The following is a 1690-nucleotide window of genomic DNA, read 5'->3' on the forward strand; positions in this document are numbered from 1 at the left end:
TGACAACCATTAACGTCTTCAGACATTGCCCGATGACCTCTGGGGGGTACAAGTGCCCCCAGCTGAGAAACAACACTTAATTAGAGTGTGTTGTTGACACACATTTACACACCTTTCCCAACACCTTGTTCAGGGTTAGAGGTGTGGATTACAGTAAATAAATTAATGTGCCAGTGAATGTGATAAAGGCAGTTGGCAACAGTCAAATAGCTCCATCAGTTCCCAGGTTTAGCAGAAACGCTGGGTGAAAACAATAATTAGAAAGGGTGTTGAAATGGAAATTCTAGATCACTGTGTATTCCAATGCAAAGTGTTAGACTAGCAGGAAGACATTTTTAAGGTAAAAGACATAAAAATGTTTAGAGCAGTAGTGGGCGGTGGCCGCCTGTGCAGCAATGGCCAAGATCAAGGCCTAAGACCCTCAAGGGAAGAAAAGGAGCTGCTGAAACAGCTGGACAACCTGAGGGTGGAGCTGTCCCAGCTGTGCGTCGCTAAAGTGACAGGCGGCGCAGCCTCCAGGCTAAGATCCAAGTCATCCACAAATCCATTGCAAGTGTTCTTATGGTTAACCAGAGAAAACCTCAGGAAATTCTACAAGGGCAAGAAGTACCAGCCCCTGGACCTGCAGCCTAAGAAGACACGCACCATGCGCCAATGTCTCAACAGGCACGAGGAGAACCTGAAGGCCAAGAAGCAGCAGTGGAAGGAGCGGCTGTGCCCGCTGAGGAAGTAGGAAGGAGAGGCTGTCCCCGCTGAGGAAGCAGGAAGGAGCACCTGTCCCTACTGAGGAAGCAGGAAGGAGTGGCTGTCCCCGCTGAGGAAGTACATGATCAAGGCCTGAGTGGTGTATTGTCAATAAAGCACAGCTGGCTGAGAAACAAAAAAAAATGTTTAGAGCATTTTGTCATTCCTCAGTGGAGGGTGTAACTGTAAGGCATGTTCCATTTCTTTGGAGAGAGCTGTGCTGTCAATTCCACCTACCACATGGTTCTACCTCCCAACCCTGAGAGCAGTGAGAGGGGCTGGAGAAGATGACCCATGATTGTTTTTGTAGAAGATTTCTCTGGAGGTCTGCGCAGTGAGTCCCATCTAGGGGAGAGGTGGGGATGTGACACCTCCTGAGACTAAGTACAATGGACTCAGGGACACCGTCAAAGGTGACGATCGAGAGATCCGAGGGTGTCATAAGTTCTGCCTCTGCCTGAAGAAAGGCTACAGGACAAATCCTCTTTACCTCTTGGCAAAGAAGAGAGGCTTTGATAATACCATCCACAGGGGTTAATACAGAGCCTTGGATAATCTGGGGGTGATGGATTGCATCTGAGCCATCTCTGAGAGATCGCAGGGTGAAAGTCTAATTGAGGTAGTTCAATATGTGTGAGGGTTACCCCTGAACTAGATACAGGCACCCCCAAGGGTGCTTGGGGTTGCCCTAGATTCACCCAGGTTGGGCAGGGGGATGTTCCAGAAGAGTTGGGCTTCCAGAAGCTGGAGGGAAGTGTTGAACGCAGTCATCCCAAATAGAGAAACCTTACGATGGCTGGGCATGGTGGCTCATGCTCATAATCCCAGCAGTTTGGGAGGCCAAGGAGGGCAGATCACCTGAGGTCAGGAGTTTGAGACCAGCCTGGCCACCATGGTGAAGCCCTGCCTCTACTAAAAATACAAAAATTAGCAGGGGATGGTGGCA

At 49.5% G+C, this 1690-nt stretch overlaps 1 protein-coding gene across 1 annotated transcript; it reads left to right on the forward strand.

Moving 5' to 3' along the window:
• The first annotated feature begins 395 nt into the window (after nucleotides 1-395).
• Nucleotides 396-841, forward strand: LOC115933526 (large ribosomal subunit protein uL29-like). The gene is given in 3 exon segments (XM_055373949.1): nucleotides 396-432; nucleotides 435-699; nucleotides 793-841. Coding segments are annotated over 3 exon segments (351 nt in total).
• The last annotated feature ends 849 nt before the right edge of the window (nucleotides 842-1690 follow it).

This window comes from Gorilla gorilla, chromosome 22 (genome assembly GCF_029281585.2).
Source record: "Gorilla gorilla gorilla isolate KB3781 chromosome 22, NHGRI_mGorGor1-v2.1_pri, whole genome shotgun sequence".
Classification (NCBI taxonomy): domain Eukaryota; kingdom Metazoa; phylum Chordata; class Mammalia; order Primates; family Hominidae; genus Gorilla; species Gorilla gorilla.